The sequence below is a fragment of the Hemiscyllium ocellatum genome, chromosome 32 (genome assembly GCF_020745735.1).
Source record: "Hemiscyllium ocellatum isolate sHemOce1 chromosome 32, sHemOce1.pat.X.cur, whole genome shotgun sequence".
Taxonomy (NCBI): Eukaryota; Metazoa; Chordata; class Chondrichthyes; order Orectolobiformes; family Hemiscylliidae; genus Hemiscyllium; species Hemiscyllium ocellatum.
The window spans coordinates 35,745,311-35,757,992 of NC_083432.1; the positions used below are offsets into that span (position 1 = coordinate 35,745,311).

At 39.4% G+C, this 12,682-nt stretch overlaps 1 protein-coding gene across 1 annotated transcript in view; it reads right to left on the reverse strand.

Annotated features, from left to right (window-relative positions):
* psme3 (proteasome activator subunit 3) overlaps positions 1-12,682 on the reverse strand; it is a 39,778-nt gene that overhangs the window by 15,161 nt on the left and 11,935 nt on the right. The window contains exons 3-6 of the mRNA XM_060848759.1: positions 8,125-8,187; positions 7,451-7,558; positions 5,643-5,691; positions 826-938 (exon numbers count right to left, since the gene is read on the reverse strand). Of these exons, the coding sequence (XP_060704742.1) occupies positions 826-938; positions 5,643-5,691; positions 7,451-7,558; positions 8,125-8,187 (333 nt within the window). The remainder of the gene's footprint in view (positions 1-825; positions 939-5,642; positions 5,692-7,450; positions 7,559-8,124; positions 8,188-12,682) is intronic.

Here is a 12,682-nt window from a genome sequence, read left to right on the forward strand (position 1 = left end):
GAATGCTCAATTTCAATCCAAATCGGAATTGGCCTCTCTTCCCTGCTTTCCATTTGAATCCTATAATTTTCATCTGTATCCTTACAATCCGATGATTCTGAGAGGACATTTTCAAAAGTTTTATTTACCTTGGAGCCTATTTATTGGTTTCCCATTTCTACTATTCACCTCTTTGCTCCCGGAATGTTGACCCCTTATTCCTTCACCCCGCATGCATCTTGTCTAAATGAACAATATTTTAGGTGTACAAGGCTGAATAAGGTCAAGATGTTCCATATGAAGAGCAAGAAGCTTTTGGTGAAAGAGTGACAAATGTTCACTTCCAATTAGCAGGGCGGTACCAGGAATTTTATCCTATTACAGTATACACTGGGTCGGTATCTGCTTTGTGTTAGTATGAGAGGTCAGATTCCAGATTCATGCTGGGAGCTGCAACTGGAATGAAAATATCTTTCATGTTACAGCCTCATTTGTAAACAGCAGTCTTGAAGATACAAGACATTAAACAAAAAAAAAAGAAAAATTAGGCAAAGCATACATCATCCAAGCTTCAACTTTTTAATCAGTTCTACAAAGTTCTTAAAACTGTCACGAAGGAAATGGGAGGGATGACTTTTCCACTTAACATTTCTAACATGACTTTTCTCAAAAGGGCAGGATGTGTCTTATAGGTGGAATTTCAACAGCATGGAAAAGTTGGTCCTTGCAGGGCCATGCTTATACTCATCTGTATGTAAATGCAGAAATGTAGCCTTAATCAAATTTTGCTAACTGCATGATGCCCAAGCTGCACCAGAATGACAAGTTCCAAAAGATGTCACTTACTGTATTGCACTTCTCCATGAGTGTCCTGATTTCTGGTTTAATTTTCTCAATCATCTCAACCAGCTGCTGGTTACTCTTCAGCATCCCATTTGGAATTACAAACACCTTTGTACCTGTAATTGGAAAATCAAAGTGCATTGCAAACTTTAAAAAATATTTTGTTCGATACAACGTTGTCACATTTAAAAAAATCGTTATTCATTCCCAATAATAAAAACAGAGGCTGAAAATACACAGCACATCCGTCAGAATTTCAGAACAAGACAAGCCATTTGACCTTTACCAAATGTACTGATGTCAAAAGTATTAACAGCCCAACAGCTGAACATTTTCAACAATTTGCAATTTTAACTGTTGAAGCAATTAGCTGTAGTTACACAGCCTGAATCCCAACGTTTGAATGACTGAACGCCAAGTGTGAACAATCTTTGGTGAATTTACTGCTAGGGATTACTAGCAGGGAATTAATTAAGACTGCTCAATGAAAAGGGTGATATATTCCCCTCCCTGGAGGTGGTAAGAAAGGGAAATAACAGGGAAGAGTTGGCCACGGCGAGAAGGTGAACACCTTCTCACCAATTTACTATTTAAGCTCTGGGTGAGAAGGTTTATGGCCATCTTCACCATCAATTAAAGTCCTTATATGGCCACTAAATGGTCACGTAAAGGCCTCAACTTGCCATGTGGTATACAAAAAACTGGTTTCATGATGACCTGCTTGCTCGATTTGATAAGAACTATAAAGTAAATGAACTTTCAGTGAAACATCCCAGATTATCTAATGACATTTCTGTTTTTCCCACTAGTCTCATGTTCATTAGCTATTTTTAAAAGTTTGTTTTTTTGTTGTTGTTTATAACTCTTCCAAGTGATGTTAAATTTAATATTTTCCTGCCTTTCAGCAGAAAATACTCATGTGATACGCCAAACATTAAACCCAAAGTTTCCTCAAGTCTGTTCAAATGTCAGATGTTAACAGCAATACTATCTACAACATCAGAGAATCTTCTATCTCAGTTCTCTTGTGAAGGAGATCATGAATCTTTAGGAAATAAAGGATCTTTCCATTGTGCACTCTGGGACTCACTAGGAACTGGAGACAACTGGTTTTCATTCAGGATTGGTTACAGATCAAGAAAAATGCTCCATTTACGCAATGCTGATTAAATCTCTCTAATAGGTTTTCCACTCCAAACACAAGAACACTAACAAGAAAATAAAGTCACAAATCACCTCCCAGGTAACTGACCCATAAAGCTCAACTTCCTTGGCACAAAACCCAACCTCCTCAATATGAGGTTGTGCTCACTCCTCCTCATAAATGGACAACAAAAATTCATTAAACTTGAAAAGTCAATGCTCTTCTCTACTCACAAGTATTATCGGATTCATTTTGCATTTATAGTGATATAAGAGCACAGGAGGCCACTGGTTCTATGTCGATTGTGCACAGTAATCTAAATCATCATTCTACCCCTACAGTTTTTCAAGTTATCTTTCTCAAGTGCCCACTCAATTTTATTTCGAAATCATTCAGCACCACTAGTGCCAAACCCTTGCTGGGACTAAGTTAGGTTTTCTGTTCAGCTTGAATCCATTCTACTACTTGTTCTGATATGCAGCATCTCATTGAAGATATGTTGAAATAGAGTTTCTGTCCTCCATACAAGAGTTGCAAGGCTGCTACTAAAAAAGCCTGGTGTGATGCATCTGCACAATGACACCATAAATGAAATGCAATTTGTAATACAAACTCTGCATAGCTCTCAGTGCCCTATTAAACAGCTGCAACCCACAACTTGTCTTTCTGATTCTTAAAGCCATTATTCCTGAAAAGCTAATTTCCTGGCTGAAGGCTATTCAAAGAGAAAGTGCTAAGATTGGTTACATGTCCCTTAAGGGAGATCACAGCAGTGAAAATGACAGTAGAATACAAAGGGTCCTTTCAAATATCAGAAAGACAAATCAATATAAAAATACAATTGCAGTCAATACTTTGAAGGCTATTCTCAAGGCCTCCACACCAAAGTGCTTTCACTTCTTTGGGCCTTATTCACACTTAGTTATAATACACAGCTCTAAATTTAAAAGCTGCATTCCTACTTTATGCATGCACACATATTGCTCCATCTAGTGGTGGCATTGGCCACATGTGCAACCATTTTAAAAATCCAAGATATATTTAATGTGATGCATGACCCTAGCCTGCTCTTTGCTTCTTCAATCGAAATTCAATAAAATTGGCCAAACATCAAAGATAACCTACTCTTTTTAAATCCAAGTTTTTGCTCTTTAAACCTGTAACTTCAAGCTTTAAACCTTGCCATTAGGTTTCTGCAGCTGCCATAGAGTGACAACGTGGAAACCGAGCCTTTGGTCCAACCAGTCCATACTGATCATAATTCCAAACAAAACCAGTCCCAACTGCCTGCACTTGGCCTCATTTTATCAGCACAATTGCTCAACTTAACTTTGAAATTGACAACTATTTATTCAGAAGTAATTCTTCAATTTTATAGCATTATTTGATTTGAAACCGCATCCCCACTAAGTCTCGTCACCACCTTATCCTCTGGTGTCTGAAGGAAATACCAGTATCACTCAAACACAAAGTAAATAAACCAGACAAGTTGTACAGAAGGGTTAATGCAGACAGCGTGATGTTTTTATGGTAAAGTGACTGGGGTACGCTTCAGACAACAAACCAGCAGCTCAGAGCCCCATTATACAAAAGGCTTTGCTCAGACATTGGAGATATAAAGCAATTTTTCTTACAAAAACAATCAACACACAATCATATAAACATGGCAAGATATTTGCCCAAAGAAGCTTCATAATTTAGAAGTACCTAACATTAAAACTTGGTCTGAAACTAACATTCCTGTCTTGATGCCAAAGATAACTTTCAATGAGGGGAAGATCAAACACTCTCACACCTTTAAAAAGTTAAAACATCTGTCTGTTTATGGTTCTTGGAAACAATACCTTTTTTTTAAACATTACTAGTGTGTTAATGATTTATTATTGTGGTATTGGCAATCAAGATTTTCTTTTAAAAACTGTTGGATAATATAATTTTGGCATGGTGGCTCAGTGGTTAGCACTGCTGCCTCACAGCGACCTGGGTTCCATTCCAAGCTCAGGCGACTGTCTGCGTGGAGTTTACACATTCTCCGTGTCTGTGTGGGTTTCCTCCCACTGTCCAAAGATGTACAGGTTAGGTGGATTGGTCATGCTAAATTGTCCATAGTGTGCAGGGATGTGCAGACTGGAAAGATTAGCTATGGGAAATACAAGGTTACAGGAAAAGAGGAGGACATTGGGTCATTCTTTAGATTAGATTAGACTTACAGTGTGGAAACAGGCCCTTCGGCCAAACAAGTCCACACCGACCCGCCGAAGCGCAACCCACCCATACCCCCACACCCACCCCTCACCTAGCACTACGGGCAATTTAGCATGGCCAATTCACCTGACCCGCACATCTTTGGACTGTGGGAGGAAACCGGAGCACCCGGAGGAAACCCACGCAGACACGGGGAGAACATGCAAACTCCACACAGTCAGTCGCCCGAGTTGGGAATTGAACCCGGGTCTCAGGCGCTGTGAGGCAGCAGTGCTAACCACTGTGCCATCGTGCCGCCCATAAGAGGGGTGGACTCATTGCAAATGGCCTGCTTCCATACTGAAGTGATTCTATAATTCTTCTTTTCAACTCCAAGCTGTTATTAATTGCTTCAATATATGAAACTGGGCTGTCTTGGCATTGTTTGGAAACTACATTTGTAATACCACCTCAGAGGGCTGGCTTGCCATCGCCCTGTATAAATGCTCACACACAGAATGGTGAATTATTGAAGGGTTGCTGCCACATGCCCAACTCTATGTAAGTAACCGCCATCACCGCTGAGGGACAAAAGGAGAAGGAAATTCCTTCAGCTACAGGCTGTTCCGAGATTGCAGTGCAGGGCCATAAAGCATTTAAACAAATGGTTATAATTAAAAACAAAAAGATTATCTGGACCAGAACACTGCCAATGATGAAATAAATACTGTCCTGCAGGCCAAATCATTAAAAAGCAGTTACACAAACAAACTGGAGTCAGAAACATGCAATCTTAAACAAGCTTGTAAGTTACATAAACAATATAGAGAAGAATTGTGCAACAGGAAGCTACATGGTTGCAACCTTCAGGTTATTTTCTCAGCCAAATGCTATAATAGGAATCATGGCAGGGATTTTTTGTGAGCTTCAGCATCCAGACATTAAGACTAAATGAGAACTCTCCCTTGCCAGAAACAACTGTTGAAGCAACATTTCTATAAACAGCCTCCCAAATGGTCGCCTACGAATTTTCGAACTCGTAAGCTAAAGTCTCAGACATGAAGGTGCGCTCAGAATTGAAAAGTTAAAGGGCTATTTCAAAGGGGACCAAATGTGTAGGCACCTTGGACTGAAAGGGAAACTTCTTAAATAAAAATGTTGGTGCCAACAAGACGGTGGTGGCTGCCAGAGGTCCTCTCTTTGAAGGTGGCAGCCTCAGATGCTGATGGTTGTCAGGACCGCCAATTGAGAGGCTGCCTTCATAGGAGTGGCACCTGCTGCACACGGTTGTAAGTGGAATGTTTGATACAAAAATCTCTCCTAATCAGGGCTACATAAATAAGCTGCCCTCCTTTGTTTCCCACGCTGCTTCAAAAGATGGCCTGAGCCATTTTTCCCCCAGTCCCGAGAAAGCTCAGCCCTTGGTTTCAGAAAATGGTCACGATGACAAATTATTAACAAAACGCCCAGTTCCAAGCAGGCCTCTGTTTACCTGGACAATTACTTTCTCCATCTTCTAGTTTTCTCTTCTTAATATTGCGCTGAAATTTAAAAAAAAATTAAAATCAAATTCCAGCATCTGGGAAGGATCAAGTGAGAAATATAATTACAGAACAAAAAAAAAGTTAGCAGAAGCCATGGGGCCATAAAGCAGATATCAAAATAGCTTAAAAGGCCAATTAAATTTATATCTAAAAATTAGAAAGAACACAGTGAACAGTGAGGAGGCCATACTTAAATATAATTACAATGGGCAAGAGGCAAATAATAAATTGAAAGTAAAAGCATTGGTCTTAAGCTGGTTTTCCTTAATTGTTCAGTTAATGTTCTAATATGTCCCTCTACGTTCTTTGTTTTTTTTTTCTCATCAGGTTCTTGGAATTGCTCTGCATACTCTTGCAGTACTCTCTCTTATTCACCTGGGAGGGGAATATTAAGCCAATGGAGCAACGTCCTCATTAGTTGAGAATGTACATTCACCTTGACTAATAGCAAACCTAACACTACATCAGAAAATTTAAAATGCATATCTTTGGGTAAAGCAAAAATTTAAGGTGTATGTTTCAGAAATGGAAGAGGAAGATTCAGAATTGCACCAAGTGTTTTTCTTGGTTCAAATAAAGATAACTGAGGTGAGGAAAAGTCTTCTTATTTTGATAGCCAATTAAAAGTGGACTAAAATCTAGCTTCCATTAAGTGTGAATCCAATTACACAAAACTGCCAGCAATTCATGCACAAATGGGCAATATCCTTACAAAACCAAAAAAAGACAGCTAGTGTAAGAAATAAAATTTTAAAAGTAAATAGAGCTGCTTTGAGATTGACACTCAGGAGTTTATTGAAGTGGCAAATAGGAAGCTTTAATCCAAACTGCACCCAATCGGGGACTGTTCTTATACCAAAATTGGAAAAGCACTCACAGCTCACCTGCTGAGCAAAAGGTTTTAATAAAAAGGTGAGGATGAAGCACTTGAGAAATAATAGATTGTTCTATTTATCGATGCTTCTCTTGTTGTTTTGCTTCAATTATTGTTCTCATAAAGCTCCCATATAATCAAACATACTGCGTACAACAATGACAAAGTACAAAAACAATGACAGTTCAAGAAGGATCTCAAAAAAACCAACAGAACATTGGGATAGGTTACAAAATTATCGTCAATGGTAAGGATATTAATATAAATGCGTAAAGTGCAGCATGGCTGACATTGGACCCAGTTTGTAGACAGATAACGTTGAAGATGCAGTAATATTCTTGTGCATTATACTGTGCTATGTTGTTGCTACATTTTAAAAATAAAATTTGTACCCAAAAAAGCAGCACAGCATTAGTACTCAAAACTTAAAATTGTGCACTTCACAAGGACTTCTATAATTTCTGAAAACATGGATAATGAGGGAGAAATCATGAGGTAGTTACCTTGTCAATTAAAGTGTTGTACACATCTCAATGCAAAGAGACCCTCTCATTCCAAACATATGCATTTTACTAAATGCGATAGGCAGCCAACATTGTCATCCGAAGAGCAGTCAGACCCTGACAGATTTACAAATGGTACAGCTGTCAGAGTTGGACAAATTGTTACTTTGTTTTTTGTGATGTCTAAGTTACTATAATGCTCAGCAGTGGAAAGGAATCAGATTTCAGTTCTTTCTTCACATATGATCAGAAATACTAACAATTAAATTAATTTAGTCAACTTTCAGGGTCATCTGCTTATCTCTTCAATTTGCTTTGGTTCATACTGACTGTCACCATCCCAAGAGAGATCTTGTATAACCTCTTGTCAAATACTCACTGTGCTATCCAAACCATCATGGCTGTTGGTCAGCATTATAGGTTCTGGTACTGGCAAATTGAGGTCCGAATGAATAGTAGCCAAATCCGAAACATTCAAGAGGGGTTCCTAGAAAGAAAACATCTGTTAGATAATTTACAAAAGTAAAATCCACACACAATGCATCATGAAGCCAGTCAGTGCAACCACAGCAATACTGCATTTTCAGAAAGATAAAGGAAATAAAATAATTTCCATTTGTATCAGTTACTAACAATAATGAGATACTTCCAATAAAAATATCAAGACTCACACTGCTTTACAAATTAAGTTGCCCATTATAATACTAACCATAGATAGAAAGACTGCCAAACTTTCTTTTTCAACACATTCAAGGATTAGTTATTTTGTTTTGCACTTGCATTATTATTGGCGCAATAAAAAACGAAAAGATATTGACAAAACTAAATGGAAATTATACAAGTCGCACAGAGAAACCTGTTACTCTTGGACGGCAATTACTGTAGATCTGCAACAAAGCAATAAATTGGCAAATCCCTCATTCCAAGCAAGCAGTGCAGATTAGAGATTTCAGATGTAGAATGTTATATGCCCAACACAAGAGCCTTTTGAGTAAAATGCCCTGGGTTTGGTGAATTTATCCTAACATCACCAACTTGATGATTGAGTCTTACCTTCAGAAAACCATCTAGCTCCAATAATTTCTTTGGAAAGAAACTTGCAACCAAGTCTTCTGCCTAAAGTATAAGACATAAATGTAAATCAGAAAAATTTCACATGGAATTGACTGCTCCCTTAAAAGCAGTACCACTTGCTGGATAACTAAAGCACAACCCTCAAAGCCACACTGGAAATTCTAATATGTAAATTATTTATGGTGGAGGCATAAATGGTAATGTCATAGAATGGAGAATAATATCTTTTGACCGTAGGCAGATGGTGAAATCTGAATTCAACAAAATCTGGAAATAAAATTTAACCTAATGGTCACCATGTAACCACTGTTGAGTGTCTCAAAAAACATCTGGTCCACAAATGTAAAATCTGCCATCCCTAATTAGCCTTGTCTGCATGTACATCCAGATCCAACAACATGGGTGATCTTACAACTGTCTTCTGAAACGGCCTAGTCAGCCACTCATTTGTATTGCCTGGGAACCCTCCAACCACAAGGGATGAACTCAGATTTCTCCAGTTTCCTCATGTCCCCTCCCCCCACCTTGTCTCAGTCGATTCCCTCGAACTCAGCACCGCCCTCCTAACATGCAATCTTCTTCCTGACCTTTCCACCCTCACCCCACTCTGGCCTATCACCCTCACCTTGACCTCTTTCCACCTATCACATCTCCATGGACCTTCCCCCAAGTCCCTCCTCCCTACCTTTTATCTTAGCCTGCTGGACACACTTTCCTCATTCCTGATGAAGGGCTTATGCCCGAAACGTCGAATTTCCTGTTCCTTGGATGCTGCCTGACCTGTTGAGCTTTTCCAGCAACACATTTTCAGCTCTGATCTCCAGCATCTGCAGACCTCACTTTCTCCACTCATTTGTATCAAACTGCTACCAAGTTTAAATAAAGAAATGAAATCAACAGTACTCCAGGCATCAACCTCAGCCCCAAAAAGGACAATAGCAAACACAGCCTTGTCAATTCTGCATAGGCCTCCTTACCCACACCCAAAGATAAGTGACAAAACTGGAATAGCTGTGTTATAGATTAGACAAACAACAGCTTGATATAATCATACTCACAGGATCCTACCTTATGGACACCATTTCAGATACAACCATTGCCATCCCTTAGTACTGCCCCAGGAGAAGGGGAGACTCAGTTGAGTTGGCAGCATAGTAGCATGAGGTCAGGAAGAAGTTGCCCTGGGAGTGGTCAACATCGATTCTGGATACCAAGAGTCTTAATGGCATCAAGTCAAAAATGAGTAAGGAAACTCCTGCTGATTATTACCTATCACCCTTTCTGAACTGATGAAATCAGAAATTGTTGAACACACTTGGAGGATGTACTAAGGGTAGGAAGGGTGCAGAGTGTACTCTTGGTGGTGGACTTCATTGTTCACGAGTGGCTCAACAGCACTATTACTGAGTTGGTCAAGTCCGAAACAATACAGCTGGTAGAGTGGGTCTGCAGAAAGCAGCAAGGTAAACAACATGAGACAAAAATTTACTCTCCACAGATGTGTCTGAAGAGTGACCACTAAACAGTCCTTGTCAAGACAAAGTCCCATCTTCACAATGAAGATATGTTATGAAATTGAAGGCGCGTCCTGTACCTTTAAGAGGGAACGAATGCGGTTTTGCACTGACAGCTTACAAGCACCTGTCATATAACTAGCTGGCAGTCTCAGAGCATACTGGAAAGTTGAAAATATGTAACATTTGACTGTGAAATAGGTACCTGAGTTGGTTGCTGTTTAAATTATGCCCCAGGATATTAAAACATAATCAAGTTTGAGTTTATTGTTTTTGCCAACATCGAACCAATGAGACAATCTGATATTGGGTGTATAAAAACAGGCATTTTAAAAATCAGACAAAGTAACTGCCATTGACAGAGTTACTGCCATCAAAACACTCTCTATCAAAGATACTTTTTTCATATGAAACATCTTTGCAGTAAAAGACAACCACCCAAGGATATCTTCAGCTGAAAGACAGACACTGGAGACGACAGCTGTTGTATGGTTTTGAGATTAAGTCGATGTAATTTTACTAAGTATTTATTGAAACAGCCTATTGTTATAGAGTTGGAGGCAGGTAATAAGCAGTGAAGTGAAAATGGAGCTTAGAGTTGTGAATAGTTGTTGTTAATGTTCACTTTTAGAGCTAAAGAATAAATTGGTATTATTTTCTTCAAATAGTAGAATTTGGGAGTTCTTGGTCACTTACATTTTAACAGATTATGAGGGGAGGTGAGCTTTTCTGGGTGTGTTTGATCTAATTAACAAAAGGGTTCACCATCGAGTCATTATAGATACCCTCCATCGTTCTGAGCTGCACTACCACTATCCTAAATGGAACAGACTTCAAACAGATCCAGCAACTCAAAACTGGAGATCCATGAGATGCTTTGGGCCAATCAGCACCAGAATTATATTCATTCATAACCTCAAATCTTATGGACACGCATATCCCTCACTCTACCGTTACCATTAACCCAGGAGATTAACTCTGGCTGAATGATGAGTCCAGGAGGGCATGTCAGGAAAAGCATCAGGCTTAGCTAAAATTGAAGTGACAACATTATTATGCAAAACAGTGGAAGTAACAGATAGATCTAAGTTCTGCAGCTGTGACACTCATGAATGACTTGACAATTCAACAACTAAATTCACAAATATTTCCATTAACAGCGATGGAAAACTTAACACATCAATGCAAAAGACAACACTAAAGTATTTGCATCTAGCTTTAACCAGAGGTACCAAGTGGATGATTCATCTTGTTCTCCTCCTCAGGTCCCTAGCATCATGGATGCTAATTTCAATCAATTTAGTTCATTCCATATAATAAAGAAACAGCTATAGGTGGTGGATATTACAAAGGCTTTAAACCCTGAGAATATTCCAGCAATAGTTCGAAAGACTTGTGCTCCAGAACTAGCTGCACCCCTTATTAAGTTACTCCAGTACAGCTACAACATTGGCATCTACCCAAAAATGTGGAAAATTGATTCGTTATGCCATATGCACAAATAGTAAAACAAATCCAAATGAGCAACTGCCATCCTATCACACTAATTCCCATCCGAAGTGATGAAGCTCATTGAGATTGCTGTCAAGCATCACTTGCAAAAGAATAATCTACTCACTGACGCTCAGTTTGGGTTCTGCCAGGGCCACTGGCCAGCTTCTGACCTCATACATAGCCTTGCTTTAAAACACAGACAAGAGAATTGAACTCCCGAGCTGAATTGAGGGCAAGGTGAGAATGAATGCTGTTGATGCCAAAACAGTATTTGGCAGAGGGGTAACAAGGAAGTCGAGCAAAACTCGTGTCAATGGGAATTAGGAGGGAGCTTTCCATTGGTTGCAGTCATAGCTAGTACAAAGTAGAATGGCTGTGGTTGCTGGCAGTCATTCATTTCAGCCACAGGACATCACTGTAGCCGTTCATTAGGGTAGTGTCCTCAGCCCAATCATCTTCAATTGCTTCATCAATGACCTTCCCTCTACTGTAAGGTAGGACGTTCATTGATGATTATGCAATTTTCAGCATCATTTGCATTACAGGAGTGTGTGCAGTGGTTGGTAAAGAAACTGAAAATGTGTTGCTGGAAAAGCGCAGCAGGTCAGGCAGCATCCAAGGAACAGGAAATTCGAAGTTTCGGGCATAAGCCCTTCATCAGCCCTTCATCATAAGCCCTTCCTGATGAAGGGCTTATGCCCGAAACGTCGAATTTCCTGTTCTTTGGATGCTGCCTGACCTGCTGCGCTTTTCCAGCAACACATTTTCAGCTCTGATCTCCAGCATCTGCAGACCTCACTTTCTCCTTGGTAAAGAAACTCCAAAGCTTTAATTTGAATAAATCTGATTTAACCTAGTTTAAATAGAAATCTACAGTTCAAATTTTCTACATTCGAATCTTCAGCAGGGTTTCTTATTCAAGACTTGCAGGGAAAGATAGGATTAATTAAATAGCAATTGGGTCATTATTAAGTGACTTGGGCAGACCACTCCCGTTGGAAGCATATACAAGCAGAGAATGATGTGTGACTTAGCCCATGAGTGCAACTTGTACTGCAGTGCTGGTTTTGCTTACCTTAAGTTCAGCAGAGGACAGACAGAGGTGTTTGGCTGCTTTTGCCTCAACAAAGCAACCGATTGCACATCTGTCTAGTCTTTAAAGATTTTAGTTTCTATTTAGGTCTCAAATCTTGCTCTTTTTCTTAAAAATAGCTTGCTAGTTCTATGACTGATATTGGCATAACAATTGCAATGAAGGGCCAAAAGCAGGAATATTAGAGAGATTAATTCACACATTAAATAAAACATGATAGAGATGGCAGATCAAGGGATAAGTTGCTGCCACTTTAGCATGTGGAGCTGTTAGATTCCAAGCTCTTTAAAGTAAATACATCTGTATCAAGTGTTTGCAGCTTGAACTACTGTGGATCCAAGCTGAGGAGGTGGGGTCGGAGCAAAAAGATATTGCTCCAGGAGATGGCCATACCCCTGAGGCAAGGTAATTCAAATTTGGTCTGTGATCATGAACA